The 24001-nt window shown below is 47.4% G+C and overlaps 1 protein-coding gene across 1 annotated transcript in view; it reads right to left on the reverse strand.

Annotated features, from left to right (window-relative positions):
- Nucleotides 1–1745: 1745 nt before the first annotated feature.
- The window catches only part of LOC147457450 (tubulin alpha-6 chain), an 85256-nt gene continuing 63000 nt past the window's right edge, over nt 1746–24001 (reverse strand). Inside the window, exons 2-4 of the mRNA XM_086513589.1 lie at nt 23583–23776; nt 20518–20625; nt 1746–2014 (exon numbers count right to left, since the gene is read on the reverse strand). Coding sequence (XP_086369715.1) covers nt 1874–2014; nt 20518–20625; nt 23583–23776 — 443 coding nt within the window. The 3' untranslated portion in view covers nt 1746–1873. The remainder of the gene's footprint in view (nt 2015–20517; nt 20626–23582; nt 23777–24001) is intronic.

The raw sequence follows: 24001 nt of genomic DNA on the forward strand, positions 1-24001 counted from the left end.
TAAAGTTAGGTCCACTTTCGAAAAATTAGGTCCTCTTGGAAAATCCATAAAAAGGAATTTTGTATGGTTGCAAAACGATTCTTCTCAAACACCGCGAGTCCACAGACATGAAATTGCTCTCAAAAATGTACATCTTCTACCATCTACTTCCAGAAAAGAGGTGGCACACTGCCCCTTTCAACAGCATGTTAAGCCTGCTGGAATTCCTTCCGTTCCTGACTTGGTTGATGAGCTGCATCATCTGACGTGCTGAAATGCACATAGCTTCAATGAAAGGTACCAACAGTGAGCCTCAGCAAGGGATGGGGTAGGGAATGGACGCCTAGTGACCATTCTCTGTAATGCCTGCGACCCCGTGGCAACTAGCGGAGGCTGGGAGCCATGGGGGAGCAAGCATTGCAGGGAATGGTCACCAGGCGACCATTCCCATCCATCAAGAGTCGGGGGGGGGGGGGGGGAGGGGGCCAATAGGCTTGCGAAAACAGGCAGATGACAGTGATACAGGACCTCAAGGTCTGCACCAAATTGTAAACCTCAGTCCCACTGCCTGTGTCAGTCAGGAGGTCGAGGTCTGTTTCATTACTTGCACTGACCTGGTGTGCAATCATTGGAGCTAACAAGCAATTATTCTGAGTGCTGAGCTGCCATGCAATCATTGGCAATGATGATTGAAGGAGGCAGGCAAAGATTCTGAGTGCTGAGCTGGACACTATATTGGCGTACAGTTTGTCAACTTTGCTTCTGCGATTCTGTATGCTGAGATGTCATGCATCCAACAGTCCTCACGCTAATTCTGCCAGTAATGGAGGCGGTATGGACGGCCAGGATGGCCTGCCCCCCAACCTTGACAGTGATGGAAACCAGCTCACTAAAACAAACCCTATTGCCAGACCAAGACTTGAAAACAGCCCCAGGGAGAGTACATTTTAAATAGTAATGAAACACGCCATGCCTACTTCACTTGCTGCTGAACATCAGTAGGAGGAAAAAAACTAGTGCCAAGCTCCGTTGAAAAAGCTTACAGCTTGCTCAATCACACTAGTTTTAATATAATTGTGCAGGTAAAAGTTTCTCAAAAACCATGGAGGGTGCTCTTCCATCACATTAAATTTCCTAGCAGCCATATTTGAAGTTCTGTTAAGAGTTGGGCCACCCATTCACTAACACAACAAAACTACACAGCCTTTGAGCCAAGGCCCACCTTGGGCACGGCAGTCCTTTTGGACATCCGCTGGACAGGGGCTTTTTTCTACCCGGTGAGAATCCTGGAGCACCAAGGCAGATCCAGCGCTGAGCGGGGATTGGAAAGAAAAGCGTATGTCCCTCTCAGCCTTGGTCCTTAGTGCATCACTGTGTGGGAGTGATCCCTGGTGATTCCCCGACGTCACCTCCAGGTGGCGTGACTAACAAGGGGATATGGAATAAATGGCATGACATGAAAAGACTTTTTACTCCCCAAGGGGAAAAAGTTGCTTCATGCCTCTGCCGCCTCTTTTCCCTTGTCAGCTTGCAGGCTCTAGCCCAAAAAAGTAAAAAAGTAAACTACACGGCTCTTATATGGACTTCATTGATTCAAGATTTGAGTTATCGTGCAAAAACTTCTGTTGGTTATTCCCCATGGAGGCCTTCATGATGACATGTTGGTACAATTTATCACACATCATCGAGGACTATTTCTTAATGGGCAAAACAAATTAAATTTTTTCCCTGTCACAAGAGTACATGCACTTACATGACCTGCGATAAGACCTCAGAAGCTGCACATAAATAATACAATCAGAATTGTTATATACAAGGGCACCTTGAATGAATTTTCATGTGCTTTAAGGCTAACACACCAAGCACCACTTTGCAGAATTGACAACTACACGAGTCATCTTTTATTGAAAGGGACAAATGATGGACCAGCTTCTGGAGGAATTTTCTCATTTTCAAGGAGCTCGTAAGGATCCACATATGATGGTTGGCTGTATAGCCCACGCTCCCCAGTGTGGATGAAGGTAGGCCCATAGTACTGCACACAATGTAAATTAATTAAAGAAAGCACTTCCATATGATAAAGAGAGGTAGAGCACAAAGTTCTGCAGATTTGATCAAGGATGCTTTAATCATACTTTAAAAAGAGACTAAAAAAGAACTGCAACACTTGATACAAAGGCAATAGAAATGTCCAAGTGCAATCAAAACCGGGCTCAAAATGCCAGATCAGAAGTGTTTTTCAAGAGGCATCGCTTTCACTACACTGCATTTTGTGTATACTGACATGTTTCCCAAAACAAAAAGAGAAATCAGGGGGTGTTGGGGATATTTAAAGAAATCAGGGGGTGTCGGGGATATTTAAATCTAAAGGAGAGTATTTTGCAAATCTACAACTGATATGTCGTAATAGGTCTGTCCAATTGGTCAAGGTAACTGCCATAGGATTGTCAGAGGAAAAAAACTTTACTAGGACATCATTGATGAAGCTAGGGAAGCATACCACAGGGAATCTGTTGTTGCAGAAAAAACTCGTGGAAAGGAGCCACCCCACTCCAAGGGAAAGAGAGAGAACTAGGAACAAAGTAAAATAAACCTTGAGCAAAAACAATCAGCTACCTCCTTGGCAAGCATAGGCGGTGTCAGAACAACACTATGTGCTGATATCTCTTCTTAATGGTCTTGAGAGCCTTTTGCTCCCAGAGCTTAGGGCAAACACCCTGACTCATGAAAACTCTATTCCTTACTAGGAATCCTCCAGAGCCCAATGCTCTCTAACTCAGTAAAGCAAAATCCTATCTCACCATATGGCAACCCTTTAGTCCTATTCAACTCTGACCTCACAGTCCTCTCAAGGAGAGACAATAGCCTCTACTCCGCTGTCTTAGATACATAGTCCATTCTCCGGAATTCCTATTCCTCATTCTGAAACTTGGGAGCCTACAACTCTCAGATGTCAGGAACAATACCCACCAAAAGAACTCTCACTCCCTAATCTTCTCCTCGGAGATACCGGAGCCACCACTGGACAGGAGGTGTGACCATTGACTCTGACCAAAAATAAAATGGTGGAATCTATACCAGATCAGAAATGAGGGCTTAACTAACCTAAGAAGTTGGATAGTGAGCAAAACTAGGGAAAATTCTGTAGTAATTGTCGATAAGAATCAAATTTCTCAAGGAACAAGTGAGTACATGTGCTCAATGCTGACAAAAAAAAAAGGTTTTAAGTGGTATCCTCCTCAGATTCTTTCGCTCTAGGGTTAGTATCTGCCCCTTTTATGAGTACTAATTCGTTTTAAAAGGCAAATCTGAAATAGATTCATCTTCTCTCTCTCTTTTTCTTGTGTTGGCGGTATTTCTGTTTCAGTGAGGCGGTGCCCATGCAGCATTGGGTAGATTGGAGAGGATGTGTTCACATGTTCAGTTTCAGGAGCCTCGGACGAAGCTCTGGCTCTTTGACATCCTGGTGGCTTCTGCATTGCTCTATGGAGCTGCGATTTGGGGACCTTCATTGGACCATCATGGGAGGACAGGTCGCATTGATAGATGGGGGGACATGGAGAAGCCACTAGTCTCTATGATCTCATGGCTCATTAGAGCCAAGGCTTCAGTACCACGTGCCATTATACGAGCAGAGCTAGCTGCCCCCCCCCCGCCACTAGTGGTTGAGGCGCTCACCAGATCTGTCTCCTTCATACACCGCATCTGGGAACTTCCTAGAAACAAATATGCCCGCCTTGCACTTGAGTCCTCTCGACAGTTAGCCATGCAGGGAGATACAACATGCTGGTATGGGGAGATCACATCATGGTTTCAGGCGCATGGGTTCAGCATAGACAAACTGCCCCCCTTCCAGTACTCACTGGATGCACCCTCTCTGACTCTCACACGGTTTGAGATCACCAGGCTCATCCGCCAGGGCCAGACTCAGCTAGACACCAGGAGGACATGGATACAGCCAGCACAAGAGCTGGGCACCAAGATGGATTTCTACAGAGAGCATCTTCTCTAGCTTACGGAGGACGGTTTTCTGACGAGACCCAAATACATGGACACCCACTTGTCTCATGGGATACGATGTGCTATTGGCTAGATACGCACATCTTCACACCAGCTGCAGTCGAGACTGGGAGATACAGCAGAGTACCAGTAGAGGCCAGGACATGCCTCCTATGTGACCTGGAGCCTGAGACAGAGTGCACTAGACATGCCACTGCCCCGTCTACTACGACATACGCGGCCACTTCCAATGCTTGTTCAGAGAGGGCTTCGGACCATTCTCCAGAGTCATGCGGTACGAGGATCGGAGATGCTTGGGTCTGTTTTTGCTAGAGCTGTGCAGACACATAGAAAGCCTGATGAGAGGAGAGGCCAGCCAGTCTCAGAGACAGATCACACACTTTTTTAGACCACCCACTGGACACCCGGAGGAGCTACTACCACAAGAGAGCTCGCCGCCTCACACCAGAGGCACACTGATCGATCGAGCGACCGAGCTAGGGAGATCTAGACGCCCGCGACTGCGGAGGACTACACAACATCGATGGAGGCTGCATCAGAGGATTCGGATCACTTTGGTCCAACATGCACGACGCCCAGTCAAACTATTGACCATGGAGGAGATTGATGAGATCCGCCAGCGACCGATGCTAGATCTTTTGTGATCTGTGATTTAGCTATCCCACCTAGCTGCTTAGATCACACCTAGTTGTCTCGGATTCCATAGCATTTTATTCTGTCATTTTATTTTGTCATTTTTGTTACTCTGACTTTGTATCAGATCCACCATATTGTAACTTTCTGGTCTCATAGGTCATTCTGGCCTTCTGAAGACGTTAATATAACATTTCATTTCATTTCATCATCTCTCTCTCTCTCTCTCTCTCTCTCTCTCTCTCTCTCTCTCTCTCTCTCTCTCTCTGTGTGCAGCCCTGCCCCCTCGCAACTCCTTCCTGCAGCCCCGCCCGCACCTCGTGCTGCCTCTATAGCCCCGCCCGCACCCCCCCCCCCCCCCTCGTGCTGCCTCTGCAGCCCCGCCCCCTCGCGCTCACCCTGCAGCCTTGTCTCCTCGCGCTCTCTCTCTCTCTGCTGCCTCTTGCCCAGCCCCCTAGCCCCGTCCCCCTCGCATTCTCCCTGCAGCCCCGTCCTCCCCTCGGCCCCACCCGTAAAAACCCCCTCCCCCCCGCAGGTACATCAAAAGACAGTAAAATTCAAATTCAATTTTTTCTCAGAAATTGTAGAGTTTGCAGGAATTGCAAAAAGCGGGCATTTCTTGTAATTTGCAGAAATTGCAGAAAATGTATGCCATGTATGCTTAATGTGGAAGAACATGTATGCATAATGTGGAAGCACTTGTGCGTGTAGTGTGGTCTCCTTCCGCCCTCTCGTTTTTGAGAGCAACCAAACATGAGGAAGCAAAATGATAAGCCCAACCCCTTAGAAGATGCAATTCAAAAGTGCAAACAAGAAATGACTGAAACCATTAACAAGATCAACCCCAACCTATTAGGGACATTAAAAATGCTCGAAGATCATGTTTTGGCCCAAGAAAGCAAAATTACTGCAATGGGAGATCGTGTGACAACCCAAGACGAAGAGATTGCGTCACTCAAGAAGGAGCTTGCTGAGGCACGATCACAAAACACGCTTGAAGAGAGAGCATTGCAACCCTCTGTAATAGAAGAACTCAACACAATCAAAGAGCAAGTGTGAGCCATTCATTAAAGAGGGGGAAGAGCAGCATAAAGAAATGACGATTTCGTGAGTGGACATTATTACAAAGACTCAACAAAAAGTAGATGAGGCTGAGAAATGGATTGAGGTTGCCAAGAAAGGGAAAAGCAAGGAAACAACGTCCACACGCACCATTATCAACGTGACACTAGAATAGGAGCAAAGAAGACATGTATGCTCTCTACATGTGAGAATTGCGGTCTTAAAGACAAAGATAATGTAGACGAAGAGGTAAAAGAACTCATGGCTTTGATGGGGGTTCATGAGCCGATGCACTCAAGAGCTTGGAGCAACAAGAAAAATGGGAGCAAGAAGGAAACCTCAAAAGAAAGGGCACTCATCCTTCGTTTTCCCTCCATGGAAGCAAAGGACTTTTTGAAGAAGAGACCAACTCTTAAAAAGACGGGTATCTTTCTCGGAGATGACCTTACCCTCTCACAGATCACCCATATGCAGGAGGAAATGCCAGAGATTAGAGCGGCAAGGGAAAAAGGTAAGATTGCTTTTTACCGAGATGAAAGAGTGGTGATATTGGAGCAACACTCCACATGATGGTGTGAGGCCTATGGAACCACACTCAAAGTTGCTACCTGGAATTGTAATGGATCTATGCGCCTTGATGTGGGTGCTTTTGAGGAGAGTTTTATCGGGAGAGACATCATCTTCTACTTTGAGACACATCAGGCCCCTAGGCAGTCTATGCCTCACATTAGTGGATACAGATGGGAGACAGCCTGTAGACAGGAGACACGATCAGAGCAGAGAGGGCGGGGCTCGAGAGGAGTGGCAGTGTTATTCACGGAGGAGTTGTAGCCATTGATACATATAGCCCGCACGGATGAGCAAGCTAGGCACATGTGGGTGAGATTGAGCAGAGACAGGCAAATATCTTTACATTGCTATTTGCTACTTTCCCCCGAGTACGTCAGTATATGCATCACCCACAATGGGAGTTCTTTAGAGATGGTGACATTATCATTCTAGGGGACTTCAATGCTCGGACTGCCCATAATCAGACAGTATTTTATAATACTTCACAGGAGATGCTAAGAGAACTGGATGTTGCGGAGACGGGCCTATCCAGACTATCACAAGATGGGGAACATACTGAGTATGGATGGCACTTGATAGACATGGGGACTGCACATGGATTGGCCATCTTGAATGGCCTATAGAGATTCCCCGCTGCATGAGGTTTCATATGCTTTCCACACAGACATGGAGCCAGCACAGTGGATTATGTCATGGCACAGCCGAGCCTCATCTCTAGTATCCAGGATCTCATAGTTGGGCCCAGACTTGTTGGGGTGGCAGTGATCGTGCTCTTGTGTCGTTGACAATCTCTTTCCAATTCAATGTCGCACACAGGCCACGGGTAGCAGCCCCACCTCGCTACACCTTCACGCGGGAGACGGATTCTGTATACATAGATGGGATCTACAGACGCCTATGCACTGAGGAGCTAGGGCGACCTTTGGAGGAGCTTACTACTATATTGACACAGACATTACATGATGCAACATAAGAGGCATACCCACACCTAGCCTGAGCAGAGACGCCGTTCTTTGGAGCATGCCTCAGAACAGCTGGTATGATGAGGAATGCCGCCAGACTAGAGCTAGACTTCAGATGGAGGTGCTTTTTGAGACATCGCTCATAGACAGTCACAATGACTTCTGACGCCTAGTGCGCAGAAGAAGAGGGCATTTTTGGCTCGACTAGAGCAGGATCTATAACAACTATACCAGATTGACTGCTTCCGCCTAGTGCGGCGGAAGAAGATGGCATTTTTGGCTCCACTAGAGCAGGATCTATACCACCTATTCTTAAGTTAGAACTCGTGTGAGGCATGTCGGCTCTTTCATGAGCAATCCCCCCCTCCCATTACCCCAACCCTAAACTTGGGGTCAGTACGCATCATCTTTGTACATAGTTCTTGGATAGCCGCCCCTTCCCGACCCCCCCGATCCATGCCCACACACATGTGCCTTTTTCACTGCCGAGATGGTGAAGAAGGCCATTGACAGGATGAGGACTGGGAGAGCATATGATCATGATGGCTTAGTGGCTGAGCATTTCATGCATGGCAGAGATCTACTAGCAAAGCTTCTAGCAGTTATGTTTAACCGTGCCAATTGTGAGGGCTTGCCTAATACTTGGAGCCTATCTACGATTGTACCTATCTTCAAGTCAAGAGACCCTATGGAGCCTCGGAATTATCGCACTATCATGATTGGACACACATTGGCATGGTTGTACGCATCCATTCTTGAGCAGCAGCTGAGTAGATGGGCAGAGAGGGAGGGAGTGCGTGCAGGTGGACAGGCAGGGTTTAGGAGAGGTTTTTCTACTCTTGACCATATCTTGACACTGATGGCCATCATTGAGGAGGGTAAATCCCATGGGAGACGAATCTATTGTAACTTTGTGGACTTCCGCAAAGCATTTGACACATTACCCAGAGCTAGATTGATGCGCAGATTATAGGAGATGGAAGTACCCACATAGCTCATTTGGGGGATCATAGCATTGTACAGATCAATAGTAGGGCATGTGCGCACCTCAGAGGGCCTATCTACACTGATTCACTCCACTATTGAGGTGAAGCAGGGGCATGTACGCACCTCAGAGGGCCTATCTACCCGCTCTCTCCTACTCTATTTGGTATGTATGCAGATGAGGTTTCTGACTACATTGAGAGAGATGGTGATAGAGGTGCACCGCTGGCAGGGACATGGATTTCGCTATTGTTATATGTTGATAATATTGTGTTGATCTCTGACTCTCCGAAGGGGATGCAACGTTACTTGGATGCTTTGCATAGGTTTGCACATGAAAGTGGTTTGACTGTCAACCTTGGTAAAACCAAGGTCATGGTATTTAATGCCACCCCACAGTGGATCAGGAGGTCAGCGTCTGCATTCACATATGGCCAGGAGACAGTGGAGCATACAGATGCTTACACTTACCTTGAAGTGGTTTTTAGTGGATCAACATTTTCATTGAGGAGAGCAACAAAGACTAGATTGACCAGAACCCATGCGGCATTGGGTAGATTGGAGAAGACGTGTTCACAGGTTCAGTTTCAGGAGCCTTGGACGAAGCTCTGGCTCTATGACACTCTGGCGGCTTCTGCATTGCTCTATGGAGCGGAGATATGGGGGTCTTCATTGGATCATCAGGGGAGGACAGGTCGCATTGATGGATGGAGGGACATCGAGAAGCATCTGGTCTCTATGATCTCGCGGCTCATTAGAGCCAAGGCTTCAATACCAGGTGCCATTATCCAGGCAGAGCTAGCTACCCCCCCACTAGTGGTTGAGACGCTCACCAAGCACCCCATACCTAGCTAGGTACGATTGGGGGCCGGCGGTCCTGTCTCTTTCGCACACCAAATGTGGGAACTTCTTAGAGACAGATACGCCCGCCTTGCACTTGAGTCCTCTCGATATTAGCCATGCAGGGAGATACAACATGTTGGTATGGGGAGATGACATCATGGTTTCAGGCGCATGGGTTCAGCATGACAGATTGCCCCCCTTCCAAAGAGGCACATTGATCGATCGAGCGATTGAGTTGGGGAGATCTAGACGCCCACGACTGCGGAGGACTACATAGCATCGACGGAGGCTACATCAGAGGATTCGGATCACTTTGGCCCGACATGCACGACGCCCGGTCAGACTGCTGACCATGGAGGAGATTGATGAGATCCGCCAGCAACCAGTGCTGGATCTCTTGTGATTTAGCTATCCTAGCTAGCTGCTTAGTTCACACCTACCAGTTTAGGATTCCATAGTATTTTTATTTTGTCATTTTGTTACTTTGACTTTGTATCAGATCCACCACATTGTAACGTTCTGGTCTCATAGGTCACTTTGGCCTTTTGAAGACGTTAATATAACATTTCATTTCATTTCATCTCTCTCTCTCTCTCTCTCTCTCTCTCTCTCTCTCTCTCTCTCTCTCTCTCTCTCTCTCTCTCTCTCTCTCTCTCTCTCTCTCTCAATCATGGGAAGCATCGAAGAAGTGCCAACAGCTTCCCCCACGTGTAAGAAGACGCATCCCTCGCCGGCCGCCCACAAAGCCTGTTTCATACGCATAGGGAAAAGGATGTCAGCAATAGAGAAGGAAATGAGAGAATGGAGAAACGAAGTTGAAGAGTGGAGGAAGGAGAGGATCCCTTCGCTCGAGGAGAAAGTGATGGCATGTGTAGGAGGATGGCTTTGCTCGAGGAGAAAGTGGTCATCGAAGATTCCATCATCCAAAATCTACAAGCAAAAAGTGGGCAGCTCGAAGAAGGCGAAATTCAGCCATCCATGATGGAAGAATTGAATACCATGAGAGAAGATATACGGGTTATCAAGGAAGGTGAGGAGAAGAAGTCATGGGCCGCGGTCATCTCTGCAACACAAAAGAAAGTAGAGGAGCCCGAAAAATGGATTGAGGTTGCCAAGAAAGGGAAAAGTAAGGAAGCTCCTTGTACACCCACTCTTATTAAAATGACCCTCGAAGAGGAACAAAGGAGGAGGATGTGGGATCTACATGTGAGGGTAACTGGCCTCAAGGACATAACAATGTGGAAAAAGAGGTCACAAGCCTCACATCCATGATGGGGGTGGACAAGCCTTCACACACAAAGGCATGGAGAGTGGGCAAGAAGAGTGATGGCCCCGGGAGAATCTAATGGGAGAGCTCTCATATTACGCTTCCCCTCCTTGGAAGAGAAGAAGGAATTCTTGAGAAAGAGGCCTACTCTCAAGAAGACAGGTATTTTTCTCTGTGATGATCTCGCTCTCTCATAGCTTGCGCATATGAGAGAGGTAATGCCAGAGATTACGGCGGGTATGCAGCGACAATTGGATGCATTACACAAATTTGCAGAGGATAGTGAATTGTCTGTAAACCTTGGTAAAACCAAGGTTATGGTGTTTAACACCACACCACAGTGGATCAAGAGATCAACACCGACTTTCACATATGGTCAAGAGATTGTAGATTATGCAGATGCGTACACTTACCTTGGGGTTGTCTTCAGTAGGCCGAGGTTTTGTTTGGGCAGAGCAGCAGAGACTAGACTAACTAGAGCTTTTGCGGCCTTGGGAGGCTTGAAGAGGATGTGTTCGCAAGTTCAGTTCCAGGGACCTCGGACAAAGTTATGGCCCTTTGATACCTTAATGGCCTACAGAGGTTTCCTACTTCGGGAGGCTTCATATGCTTCCCACACAGACATGGAGCCAGCACAGTGGACTATGTCATGACACAACTAAGCCTCGTCTCTAGTATTCAGGACCTCACGGCTGGACCCAGACCTGTTGGTGTGGCAGTGGATCATGCTCTTGTATCGCTGACCATTTCTTTTCAGTTTAGTGTAGCACACAAGCTACGGCAGCACCGCCTACTCGCTACACCTTCACGCGGGAGACGGACTCTGTATACATAGATGGGATCTACAGAGCCTGTGCACAAAGGAGCTAGGGCGACCTCTGGAGAAGCTTACTACTATACTGACACAGACACTACATGATGAAGCAGCAAAGGCATACCCACATACCCAGCCTGAGCAGAGACGCCGTTCAGGGAGCATGCCCCAGAACAGTATGATGAGGAATGCTAGGACACTAGAGCTAGACTTCAGAGGGAGGTGCTTTTGGGGAACATCACTCATAGGCAATCACAAATTGACTTCCGATGCCTAGTGCGGCGGAAGAAGAGGGCATTTCTAGCTCGCCTAGAGCAGGATCTATACCAGCTATTCTTGAGTCAAGACTCACGTGAGGCATGGAGGCTCTTCCATGAACACTCCCCCCCCCCCCTGCCATCACTTCTACAGAGGCCTGGGCCAGTATGCATCATCTTTGTACCCAGTTCCTGAGCAGCCCCCCCTTCCCGAACCCCCCCCCCCCCCCGATCCATGCCCGCACACAAGTGTTTTTTCACCACTGAGATGGTGAGGAAGGCCATTGACAGGATGAAAACTGGGAGAGCATATGATCATGATGTCTTAGTGGCTGAGCATTTCATGCATGCGAGAGATTTACTAGCAGAGCTTCTAGCATTTATGTTTAACCGTGCCATGTGTGAGGGCTTGCCTGATACCTGGAGCCTATCTACTATTGTACCTATCTTCAAGTCGGGAGACCCTATGGAGCCTCGGAACTATCGCACCATCATGATTGGACACACACTGGCACGGTTGTACGCATCTATTCTTGAGCGGCAACTGAGTAGGTGGACAGAGAGGGAGGGGATGCGCACAGCCGGGAAGGAAGGTTTCAGGAGGGGTTTTTCTACTCTTGAACATATCTTGACACTCAGAGCCATCATTAAGGAGGGTAGATCGCGTGGGGGACGGATCTATTGCAGCTTTGTGGATTTCCGTAAAGCATTTGACACAGTGCCCAGAGCGAGATTGATGCGCACATTACAGCAGATGGGAATACCCACAGAGCTCATTTGGGGGGTCATGGCATTATACAGGTCAGTAGTGGGGCATGTACGCACCCCAGAGGGTCTATCCACACGGGTTTACTCCACTGTTGGGGTGAAGCAGGGCTGCCTGCTCTGTCTTACTCTATTTGGTATGTATATAGCTGAGGTTTCTGACTACATTGAGAGAGATGGTGATAGAGGTGCACAGCTGGCGGGGACATGGATTCCACTATTGTTATATGCTGATGATATTGTTTTGATCTCTGACTCTCCGGAGGGGATGCAATGTCACCTGGATGCTTTGCATAGGTTTGCCCAAGAAAGTGGTTTGTTCGTCAACCTTGGTAAAACCAAGGTCATGGTATTTAATACCACCCCACAATGGATCAGGAGTTCAGCGCCCGCTTTCACATACGGACAGGAGAAGGTGGAGTATACAGATGCTTACACTTACCTTGAAGTGGTTTTTAGTGGGGCAACAGAGACTCGATTGACCAGAGCCCATGCAGCATTGGGTAAATTGGAAAGGATGTGTTCACAGGTCCAGTTTCAGGAGCCTCGGACGAAGCTCTGGCTGTTTGACACTTTGATGGCTTCTGTATTGCTCTATGGAGCTGAGATTTGGGGACCTTCACTGGACCATCATGGGAGGACAGGCCGCAGTGATGGATGGGGGGACATGGAGAAGCCTCTGGTCTCTATGATCTCGCGGCTCATTAGGGCCAAGACTTCAGTATCACGTGCTATTATACGAGCAGAGCTAGCTGCCTCCCCACTGGTGGTTGAGGCGCTCACAAGATCGGTCTCCTTCATACACTGCATGTGGGAACTCCCCAGAGACAGATATGCACGCCTTGCACTTGAGTCCTCTCGACAGTTAGCCATGCAGGGAGATGCAACATGCTGGTATGGGGAGATGACATCATGGTTTCAGGTACATGGGTTCAGCATAGACAGACTCCTTCCTTTCCAGTACTCACTGGATGCACCCTCTTTGACTCTTACACAGTCCGAGATCATTAGGCTCATTCACCAGGACTTGACCCAGCTAGACACCAAGAGGACATGGATACAGCTAGTACAGGAGCTAGGCACGAAGATGGCTTTCTACAAAGAGCATCTTCTCCAGCTTACGGAGGATGGTTTTGTGAGGAGGCCCAGATACATGGACACTCACCTGTCTCATGGGGTACGATGTGCCATTGGCCAGATACGCACATCTTCACACCAGTTGCGGATCGAGATTGGGAGATACAGCGGAGTACCAACAGAGGCCATGACATGCCCCCCGTGTGACATCGAGCCTGAGAGAGAGTTGCACTACACATGCCACTGCCCCGTCTACTACGAGATACGAGGCTGCTTCCATTGCTTGTTCAGAGAGGGCTTTGGACCATTCTCTAGAGTCATGCGGTACGAGGATCAGAGATGCCTGGATTTTTATTTTTTTTTTTTGCTCGAGCTGCGCAGACACAGATAGAGCTTGATGAGAGGAAAGATTAGCCAGTCTCAAGGACAGATCACAAACTTCTTTAGAGCTTCCACTGGACACCCGGAGGAGTTACTACCACAGCAGAGCTCGTTGCTTTACACCAGAGGCATATTGATCGAACGAGCGATTGAGCTGGGGAGATCCAGACGCCCACGACTGCGGAGGACTACACAACATAGTTACCAGGAACGGGAAACCGGAACGGGAACGGGGAACGGGAACGCGGAACAAAATGCCATTCCCTGTTACGGGCACTCACGTTTGAAACACGGAACGGGGATTCGGAACGGGAACTTGGAATGGGAACGCGGAACGGAGACCTGAAAACGGCCATTCCCTGTTACTATGCTACACAACATAGACAGAGGCTGCATCAGAGGATCCAGGTCACTTTGGCTCGACATGCACAACGCCCGGTCAGACTACTGACCATGGAGGAGATTGATGAGATGTCATCGTGGTTCCACATACATGGCTTCAGCATGGACAGCTTGCCTCCCTTCCGGACTCCCTTGATACACCATCGTTGTCTCTTACACGCGAGGCCCTGACCCAGTTCGACACCAAAGAGGACATGGATAAAGCCGAAATAGGAGTTGGGCGCGAAGATGGCTTTCTATAGAGAGCATCTTCTTTAACTCACAGGGGATGAATTTGTGATTTGTCCCCCAGCTATATGGATACACATCTAGCTCATGGGTTACGGTGTGCCATTGGTTAGATACGCACATCTTCACACCAGCTTACATTGAGATTAGTAGATTCAGAGGGATACCAGCAGCTAGCGGGATATGTCGTCTATGCCATACAAAGCCAAAGACGGAGACTATATATGTCAGTGCACAATGTATTACGTGATTCCGCTATCTATTCAAAGAAGGCTTCCGACCCTTCTCGAGAGTCATGAGCTATCAGAACCAGAGATGTGTTGGCATGTATCTACTTGAGTTACACACACAGAGAGATAGTTTACTGAGTAGATCTATAGAGAGACAATGTCACGTGACACATCCAACCCTATGTGTCCGTGGAAAAGCTACAGCATGACAAGGGTTCAGTCAGTCTAGCTTAGGAAGTGTTCTGGCACTTTTGTGAGTCTGTTCGCAGACCGTGCATGCCCAGGCACTTAGAGTAGATGCATATCCTATGGTTGCACATAGCATGATCATCAGCATAACCATCAAAATCCAACAGAATCCATCAGGGGCATTTTCCAGTGCATTAAACCTATTTTCCCTATTTTTGACATTTTTCACTTATTATTTTAAGTGACTTTTGTTGGGAACTGAGTAGGGAAAATTGGGTAAGATAATATATAAGCAAACCTAGGCTAGCCCTATTGGGCAGAAGAGGAAGGAGAACATAGGCCAAGTGCAACAGGTTTCCCCCCTCTCTCTCAGCAAGACTTCCCCCCCTTTTTGCTAGCGTGTTGTCCACCAATCTTCCCCAGCAAATTCAGCTTGCCTTGGCGATTTCCCAGCAGCGTTTTCAGCCAAGCAAGAACTGCAGCAACAAAAGACTTCAGCAGTTAGCGCTTGGACCCCCCCTGCTGTCTAGCATTTTTCAGTCAGCTTTCTCAGTGTTTTTACAGCAGCCATTCAGCGTTTTTCAGCAAGGCGATTTCAGCAGACAAGTGTACCGAGTAGCAGCATTTCCAAGCAATCCTCAACCGCATCGTTGCATCAGCAAATTTCCAGCCATAACCAGCGTTTTTGCAGCATCAGATTTCAGCACCTTTGGCGTTTTTGGACAGCAGTGCAAACAGCGTTTTCATCCAACACCTTAGCAAGCAAAACAGTAGCAGATCAGCGTCGACTTCGACCCCTTACAGATTCATCAAGCACTCAGTTTTCAGCCATAGAGTCGGTCTCGTCATCCACACTGTAGACATCGACATAGCCATTAGATTTGCATCGACAACTTGTACCAGATTGTGCGATCAATAGTAGACCACTCTCGCCATCGAGAGTGGGGCCTTCGGAGGAGGTTTTTACGTCGTCTTTGGGTCGTACTCTCTTCTCTCTCTATCTCTCAGTCTCATGCACCTTCACGCATAGTGTCCACTCACTTTATTCGTGTCCATTGCACTCTCTCATTAAAGAACGGAAGGCTCTCCCTTCCCTAAGTAAAAGGAACCTTGAGCACAATTTGGAGCACTCATCTTGTGCAAAGTTCAACATTCATTCCGCTGCACTTGGCAGAAGGAACCAGTGTGTTCATAGGCAACTTCTCAGCAGGACCCCAAGATACCTAGCGTTTTTGCTCCACAGCAGATGGGCTAGCGTTTTTTGGACAAGAACTCAGATCAGCCAGCATTTTTGCTTCTGCATCAGCTTGGCGACAGGATCCACGGCAGATCAGCCTAGCGTTTTGCATTGCAAGACAACCGGCCGCAGCAGAAGACAGAAACCAACCCCTAGCGTTTTTGAATCAACCTGGACCTCAGCGTGTTTGCAGTTCTGGCGCGACAAGGCAGCAAGAAGACCAGCGTTTTCAGTTTTCAGCAGTTAGCAACCGCAGTAGAAGTCCCGAACCTCGCAGATCTCACCTTCCCGCAGCAGATCCTCGCCGCATGGTTAGATCCATCTAAATTTGTAGATTCAGCCAAAAAAAACGCAAATTCCAGTATCTGCGTTTTCAGCGCGTCGTCGTCGCATCGTCGTCACTAACACAAAGTCAGAATTCAGCAGATAAAGGTTTGTAGATGTCAGCCCTTAGCGTTTCCAGATTTCAGCCCGTCTCGTCGTCGTCGTCCTCATCGTCGGCAAGTCCAAGCATTGTAGAGATTTGTGCAATCATAAGTAGACCGCTCTCGCATAGAGAGTGGGGCCTTCGGAGGAGGGTTTGACAACTTCCCAGTGTCATATTCTCTTCTCTCTCTATCTCTCAGACTCATGTACCTTTATTCACAGTGTCCATTCACTTTGTTTCTGTACATTGCACTCTCTCACATAAGGAACGGAAGGCTCTCCCTTCCGTAAGTAAAAGGAACCCTTGAGCACAGTTCGGAGCACTCATCTTGAGCAAAGTTCAACATTCACATCCGCTGCACCTTACAGACAATCCCAGAGACAAATTATTGATTTCTTCACATCAAACACTGGACAGATAGAGGAGCGGCCACCACTACAAAGCTCAGCTCATACTCACACCCGCGGTAGCTTCACAACATCGACGGAGACGACAACAGAGGATTCGAGCCATATTATCTCGACATCTGAAGTACAAATGAGGATGGATCCATCACCCATTGTATCTTTCTCTTGTATTTGGCACCCATTGTATAAGGGATCACACATACCCCACACAATTCGAGCTAGTAGCACTTCTAGATTCATTTTAGTATTTCTTTTTTTGTACTTTGACACAGTACCAGATTCACAAGTTTGTAACGGATTGGTCTCATAGGTCATTTTGGCCTTTTGAAGAGGATAATCTATCATTTCATTTCATTTCTACTGCCTGACAGGACACAAATCTAGTGGTGTGCAGTCTAGCAATGACTGATGCAACAGATGCTTGAGTTTGTGAAGCAAACTTCTCTGTCTCACCTTCTAGGAGTTTTTTGGATTGGCTGCTTGGCTTTGATTGATTGTGTGTGCTTCCTCTTTTCTTCATATGAGTGACCGCAGATTTTCATTGGCAGGATTGGAAATTTGCACGCCTATCGACACTCCTACGACTGTTGAGTGTATCACACGAGTTGTTTCTCCACACAATTTGAGCCACCTTTCTTGAAGTGGTAAATTACTTTGCGGAGGCTAAGTACAATAGTTCCTACACTGCTCATGACGACTTCTCCTCGGAGATTTCTTTGCGTTTGGAGTTCCCCAGGCTGATGCTTCGCAGCAGACATCTTCATTCGAGGCCTCACATCTTCGCCTTCTGACAATCTGTTCAAGTCCTGGCCCGGCCACATTGGCCGGCTGGACGTATTTATGGCTGGGCACATTTTATGGTTTCCTCCATTATTTTTTTGTGGGTCGTGGGGCTTATTAGCTAGCTGGCCAACTTGGACTCCTCTGAGCATAGAGGGATCCCTAGGGGCGTCCCACTCTACATGGTGTATCTGTTAGGTGCCACTACCATGGGGGTGCACCTTGGGGTCCAGACCATGGGCATGCTGCCTCTTCCTTTTTTTTTTTCAACAGAAGATCCTTTCATAGTTATGAGAAAAATTGCCCAAGGGGCTGCAAAGAACAGCCTCATATGTGTAGGAGTCTACAAGTAGAGATAGCAGCAAGGGAGACTCTCCCTTGGTGAGGATGTACATCTATCAGGATACAAGATAGGTTAAATCATACAATGGGAGGAGGGGAGAGCCCATACAAGTGGCCTGTAGTGCCATCAGGGGAGTCCAGCACTAAGAGTGTAAAAGGGGCCCCTGCTCCAAGCGGAGTGGAAGGCATGTCGACGCAGAATCGCACGGTCAAAGTCATCCTGTATGCGATCGTGCTGACCGTGCAGGGTGTGTATGATCTCTTGCCAAATAGCTCGAATTGTCTTTGCTGGGGGCTCCAAACGTCCCTCAAAAGCTCTGAAGCATCTAGCTCTCCAAATGAACCAAATGGTAAGGCTACTCAAACGCTCCCAGTGCAGGTCCCTCTCCTGTGTCCATACCGCTGTCATGAAGTCGGGAGAAGGGCATTGGCGAGGCTGGCCCCGAGTGAAGTGAATGGCCTGGCTAGTGGGCTCCATCTCGTAGCTCAGGGCTGGCCTTGTGGTGGTGGACCAAGCTGCCGCTCCCCATGTGCACACCCCTCCGGTGAGAGAGAGGCCATGATGCGAAGAATCGGAAGTCAAATCCGCTGTGGCCGTGGACAGTCCCACAAGCAATGACGCTGTGTCTCTAGCTGATGTCCGCAGCAGATGCACGCCGGAGGCAAGCTACTGTAGACCAGCTAGCTACCCATTGCAGAGCCCCTGTGAGCAACAAGCCACTGGTATGTAGATATCCTGCGAGCCTGGCGACTAGCCCAGAGGCGGGTCCAGAAATCTGCTAGGAACTCCTGAGTCAACCCCTGTAATCGCCAGTGCTCTGCTGCTGCTGGAATAGCTGTACGCCTCGCTGTCAAGATGTGCCAGCCTAATTTGGCAGTGTACTGCAAAAAAGAAATGCCAGGGGTCTCATAAGGATCATGCCATATCCACTCCCCTGGGTCCCACTGTAGGCGCGCTAAGGGTCGAGCTCCATAAACCCATATGCGCCAATCTGTATCAATCTCTGTAGGGTCCAGACCCATATGCCACTTCCGCGAAGCAGCAACCACGATCGGAACCCGCTGAAAAATGCAGTCAGCAACTAGAGGGGACTCCTCCTCCACCCTATGCAATGTGCCCACGTCCTGACCTCATAGTATAGGCATCTGCCATCCTCCGTACATGCTCTGACTGCAATCAAGATCTCATGGTGCGTAAAAGCCCCCATCCATCGCGGCGCCACTGGCTCGAAAGGCGTATACCACTCCTCAGTGAGCGCAGCTTGTACATCATCTCGCATAGTCTGCCCTCCTCTAAACTGGCTCAGCTGCTCTATCTGAACCTCCTCTGGTAAACTGCTGAAGGGCTGCCACTCTCCAAAACTGCGTGCTGGGCTGGCTGCTAAGGGGCCCCATGCCAATCGCTTGGCGTGTACCCAGCATATGTCCATGCTCTGTGCGGACTGCAGGACTCCATATCAAAGGTTGTCTCACCCGCTCCTCATCGCATGAGGGTGGGCGCTGAGATAGGCCATGGTGGAGGAGCTCCCAAGCTCATAGGATACTCAATGCAAAACAGTCCTCCCAGCCTCTACTCAAGCATGTCCTCCTCATCTCTGTGAATACCCACCTGATCTCTGGGGCCCATGTGCCACCTGCTAGGGGAGCTCGAGCCTGAATCCTCTGAAAGAGAAGCTCCTTCCATGGCTCGGAGCCAGGAAGGAGTCCTCGTACAATAAGCTTCCCCAGCAGGGCTCTACTCTGATCCACTGGATCGATGATGCCTAACCCTCCCTTGGCCAAGGGGAGAGTGATAACTGCCCAGGCTACCTTCGCCTGGGCGGGCTGTCCATCACGCCCAGACCAAAGGAAGTTCCTAATCAGCTGCTGGATCTGGCTGATACAAAAACTAGAAAAAATCCAGCAGGACGTGATATACCACATAATCGCCAAGAGAACCTGATTTGTCACCACCATGCTGCCTCTTTCTTCCGATCTCTCTCCCCCCCTTCTCCTTCTCGCTTCTGCTCCACTCTGACAACTAGTACTGCTTTTGTAGATGGCTACTTCTAATGCCAAATCTGCAAATGCAGTGCATGTTGTGGATTGGGCATTTAGTGCACAATGCCAAAAAATAAGCTCTATGTTGTGGATTGGGCAGATTTATAGATGGTGCCTTGAAAGTGATCCATTAAACACATACGTGACAGCGTGATATGTTTCCTATTCCTAAAGTCTGCCCCTACATGGAGTCCCGTCATATGTTACATGTGCCAATAACCCCTAATTTCCACTTCAAAAAGAGGTAAAACTGTGTTCATGGCAATACTTTCATGCCTGTAGTTGCTTTGTACAAGCCTAGGATCTAAAATAACTTGTAGTGACTCTACTTCCTTCCCCAGGAATGGCCTAAAGAAGATCATGTGTATAAAGTAGCTGGTATGTCACTACTGTCCGATGTTGTCTCCAATGCATCATTAACGTTGTGTGCTATAGCTGCACAACAAACATGCTTTGTGGACATGTATATCCATTCTAAAGACATCTGGGGGTGCAAAGCTTACATTTGTATATGCTTGGTATATAATACTGGTCCTTTGTTTTTTACATGTTAATTTGAAATTTGACAAAACATGCAAAACATGACAAACTCAATAAACAACAAAGTGTCCAAGTACTTACAAAATATAAAGCGACAAACACGGCAAGACTTGAAATTATGAGAGGCCAGAATGCCAAGAAAAAACTTCCTCCAAGTGATAACAATGATTGAGCTCGTGGGATCAAGCCCTGCAAAGCAAAAGCCCAGCATGCTTGAATATAACAATTCTGGAAATTTTTTCATGATCAGCAGCTATAATTAGGAATCCTTTAGTTCTCAAGATAAAGGTAAGGTTATTGGAGGCTGTAGGTTCAGTTAGTCAAGAAACAATACATTAGGCAGTGAAATATTTGATATGCTGTATTAATCTTGGCAAAAAAACATCAAATTTTTTGAATCTTGACCCTATAATTTTAATAAAAAAACACCTGACGAGCAAGAATGATTTCAAAGTGCTAATAACTTCTTGTGAATCTGTTGGAAGCAATGCAAAATCAATGCACAGCAAGATAACGAGATGTGGAACATTCAACAAGGGTCTTATCATGATGCTTCAAATGAGAAGTGTTCTACCCCCTCTTTAAAGATAAATGGAACTTTTTCCATTACTGTACATTGCTGCTTGACCTCTTTCACCATATGCATACAAATGCATTACGTGCAGCAAGCCCATCAAAGACGATTGAGTCGACTCTCATTAATTCTCACAAAATTCTGGGGCACACATCATAAGAATGGGAGAGCGAAAAGAGAGAAGAAGACTAGCATGCTAGACTCCACCCCACCATATGTTTTTTTGGGCCCCTGAGCTCCTTCCAGAAATAGGGCGTCCCCTATATTTGCCAAAAGCATCCCCCTAGCCTAGCCAATCCTAAGAACCCTTGACCTGACCCCACCATATGCTACACAATATAGGGCGTCCCCTATATTTGCCAAAAGCATCCCCCTAGCCTAGCCAATCCTAAGAACCCTTGACCTGACCCCACCATATGCTACACAATATAGGGCGTCCCCTATATTTGCCAAAAGCATCCCCCTAGCCTAGCCAATCCTAAGAACCCTTGACCTGACCCCACCATATGCTACACAATATAGGGCGTCCCCTATATTTTCCAAATGCATCCCCTTCTAAGGACCCTTGTCCTGACAGAGAAAGAAAAAGAAAATGTTCATTAGTGTCTCTTAGAGGCTAAGGTGGCTGATGAGACCAAAGGTACAAATATGAAATTTATCATCCTAACTAAAATCCTAATATATAGAAAGGAGAAAACTCCTCATGGTCGTAAGCCTTTGTGAGTCCTACTCAATCTCTATCAATGTGTGCCTTGGCAGGGAGAGACACTCCAAAAGTCACCGTCCATCGTTCTTGCACTGACATGCAATGATGGCTCGAATTTTCAGTCGTGGATGTCTTGATCTGAAAATGGCCATAGCCCTGTCCACTGTCATTCCTCTGGTGGGGCCTCTCTTGTAGGCATGTAGACTCTGCTGGAGCTTCTGGAGCTGCTGGAGTGACACCAAAAAAGTCTGTGAGGGTTCTCTGTGTCAGTGGTCTAAGCTTTGCTGCTCCCTTATCTTTCAAGAGAGTTTCTCTATGGCGCCTAAGCTCGAGTAGAAAGAGCCCTAGGCACCTTTGATCCTCAAAGTTCATAATCTGGCGCAACGGTCCAAAGACTTCCCGGAAAAGACAACGGTGCCTCCTCCTGATCTCATTGTAAACAGTGCAACGACATACAAAAGTGTTCCTCTGACCTGCCTCATGCTGACACATCTGGCATATACACTCCTCTCATGGTATACCCTCATACCTACCGGTTTCCAATCTCAAATTGTGCAACAAGGTTCACATCTGCCCAATAGCACTCCTAATACCATGTGAGAGGTGTATGTCCATGTATGGAGGGCATATGATAAACAACCTGAAAAAGTATGTAGAAAATGTTTCTGATTATGTTCCATTTATGCGCCCAATGGATGAGAAGGCTTGATCCATGTGCGCTCGATATCCAATTTCACAATATCCATCGAATAACCCAGTTTGAGCCTATGCGACTGAGATTGAGAAAAGGCCAATCCAAGCTGCAATAAAAGGGTGGGAGTGCATCCATACTCAAACCATGTAAAGCCAGCCATGTGCACAATTGTTGTTGTGATAGCTCCCATAACTCGTGTAAAAAAGTCACGGCTCAAAATAGCCCCTAAGTGACCACAGGACCGCACCCATCTCAGCCCTCAAAATATCATGTAGTACTGATGACATCTAATATGTGTGCAATCATCAGCACTAGCGGTCTCTCCATATGCTCCCATCCATCAAGGTGGTCTCTCTCTAGTCCATCACATCTTGCTAGTGGTGCCCTCCAATGATGGTAAAGGATAGGCCCCCACACCTCCGTTCCATAGAGGAGAGTCGGAGTTACCAGTCTATCAAACAAACATAGCTTTGTGCGTGGCTCCTGAAACTGTAGGTCTGCACACTGTCTCTCGAGTACTCCCAGGGCTGTATATCCAAGTGCAAGTCTAGCATCTGCTGACTCTTTCATAGAAAATCGTGGCCCATGGAAGGTGACTCCCAGAGAGAGAAACAAAACTAAGCAATAAGCTTGCAATAATCAGATCACCAAAAACATCAGAAGGCCCTTTTCCTTTATAGTATAATAGAGCTGATAAACAAATGTGTAATAATTTGACTAGCCAACCTAGGTGTCATGGAATTCTGCAAACATGGACAGTTTTCTGATATTGAGAAGCTGAGGATAAGGCCTCAAACACCAGGCTTCAAGAAGGTTGGTATGGTTGGTGGCATGAGTAAATGCAACAGAGTTGATGCCCTCTCTCTTTAGATAATTCAATCCAAACTTGGCTGGTTAACATGGACGTCACACCAAGCAAGCAAGTATTTCAGTAGTATTAAAGATCTAGGGGCCAGACATTATGAGGCTAGTTTCTAATATCTTAGCTAAAGACAGCATGACACCTAAATGTCGTTAAACAAACACTACTTGCCCTTGTTTCTACATGGAAAAACACCTAGCACAGAGATGAGTGATCCTTTGATAAGATTTAAAATGTGACCCTCAAAACAGGAGCCCTAAATGAACTGCTTCACTGTCTGATCTACTTATTTTGGGTTTGAGAAAATCACCTCAAGGCCTTCGCTATTTAATGCCATTGATTGTTTTCTTTGATCTGAATTTGTTTGAGGTCCTGATTTGAGTTCACCTGTATCTACTTTAGTTTCAGTCCCTAAGCCGGATCTGTTTTCATCCTCCTCAGACCCCTTTGACAATCCTCGGCGTTTCAATTCTCTCATAAAAAGTGTCTCTGGTGGCTCGTCTCCTGCAAGAACAAGAATGCTATTTCTTAACACAAAATCGTTAAGCTGATTACAGAATGTTCGAGAAATTTCTTTTAAAGTCCCACCATGAAAAATTATACTATTGAAGGCATTCGCGAATGTGACGGAGAAATAGCATGGATGAAATGAAACATATAAAAACTTTCTGTGAAAGATGAAAGTGACCTCAAGACCTAGTGTCTAACTTATTAATGCTGATCAGCAAG

This window comes from Adiantum capillus-veneris, chromosome 5, assembly GCF_014529385.1.
Source record: "Adiantum capillus-veneris isolate H3 chromosome 5, ASM1452938v2, whole genome shotgun sequence".
In the NCBI taxonomy this organism is placed as follows: domain Eukaryota; kingdom Viridiplantae; phylum Streptophyta; class Polypodiopsida; order Polypodiales; family Pteridaceae; genus Adiantum; species Adiantum capillus-veneris.